This window comes from Antrostomus carolinensis, unplaced genomic scaffold (assembly GCF_000700745.2).
Source record: "Antrostomus carolinensis isolate BGI_N321 unplaced genomic scaffold, ASM70074v2 scaffold27939, whole genome shotgun sequence".
Lineage (NCBI taxonomy): Eukaryota > Metazoa > Chordata > Aves > Caprimulgiformes > Caprimulgidae > Antrostomus > Antrostomus carolinensis.
The window spans coordinates 1-522 of NW_010338318.1; the positions used below are offsets into that span (position 1 = coordinate 1).

The 522-nt window shown below is 58.2% G+C and overlaps 1 protein-coding gene across 1 annotated transcript in view; it reads left to right on the top strand.

Moving 5' to 3' along the window:
- Positions 1-18: 18 nt before the first annotated feature.
- Positions 19-522, top strand: part of LOC104530786 (transforming acidic coiled-coil-containing protein 1-like) — a gene marked incomplete at its 5' end in the record, with an annotated part of 12,289 nt that continues 11,785 nt past the window's right edge. Inside the window, 2 exon segments of the mRNA XM_029086870.1 lie at positions 19-163; positions 166-241. Of these exon segments, the coding sequence (XP_028942703.1) occupies positions 19-163; positions 166-241 (221 nt within the window).

Sequence of the window (522 nt, forward strand, 5' to 3'; positions counted from 1 at the left end):
AACCCCTTCAGTACCAGCTCAGCCCTGCAACGCTCACCGACTCTCCCCAAGGGCTCTTACCAGTTTGACCCCAATAACTTTGACTCCGTGGATCCCTTTAAGCCCACCAAGACCCTCGCCAGCTCCACCGCCGACTCCTGCCCCACTGCTGATAACAGCCTCAGTCTCAGTCGCTGGAGGTGCAGGATGATCTCGGGAAAGGCAGAGACTCCCCGAAGAAGCCCAAGTCGCGCCTGATAACGTGAGTGGAAGGGGTTGCCCAGGGCAGTGGTGGAGTCCCCATCCCTGGAGGGATTGAGGAGTCGTGTAGACATAGTGCTGAGGGACATGGGTTAGTGGGGACTGGTCAGTGTTGGGTTCATGGTTGGACTCGATGATCTTAAAGGGCTTTTCCAATCCAGGCCATTCTGTGATTCTGTGTGAGTGCTGGTGCGTGGGCCAGCGGTGGTGCTGGTGGTACTGGTGGTGCTGGTGCTCCTGCCCTGCGCCTGCTAAGCAAGCCCCAAATACCGACCTGCACCT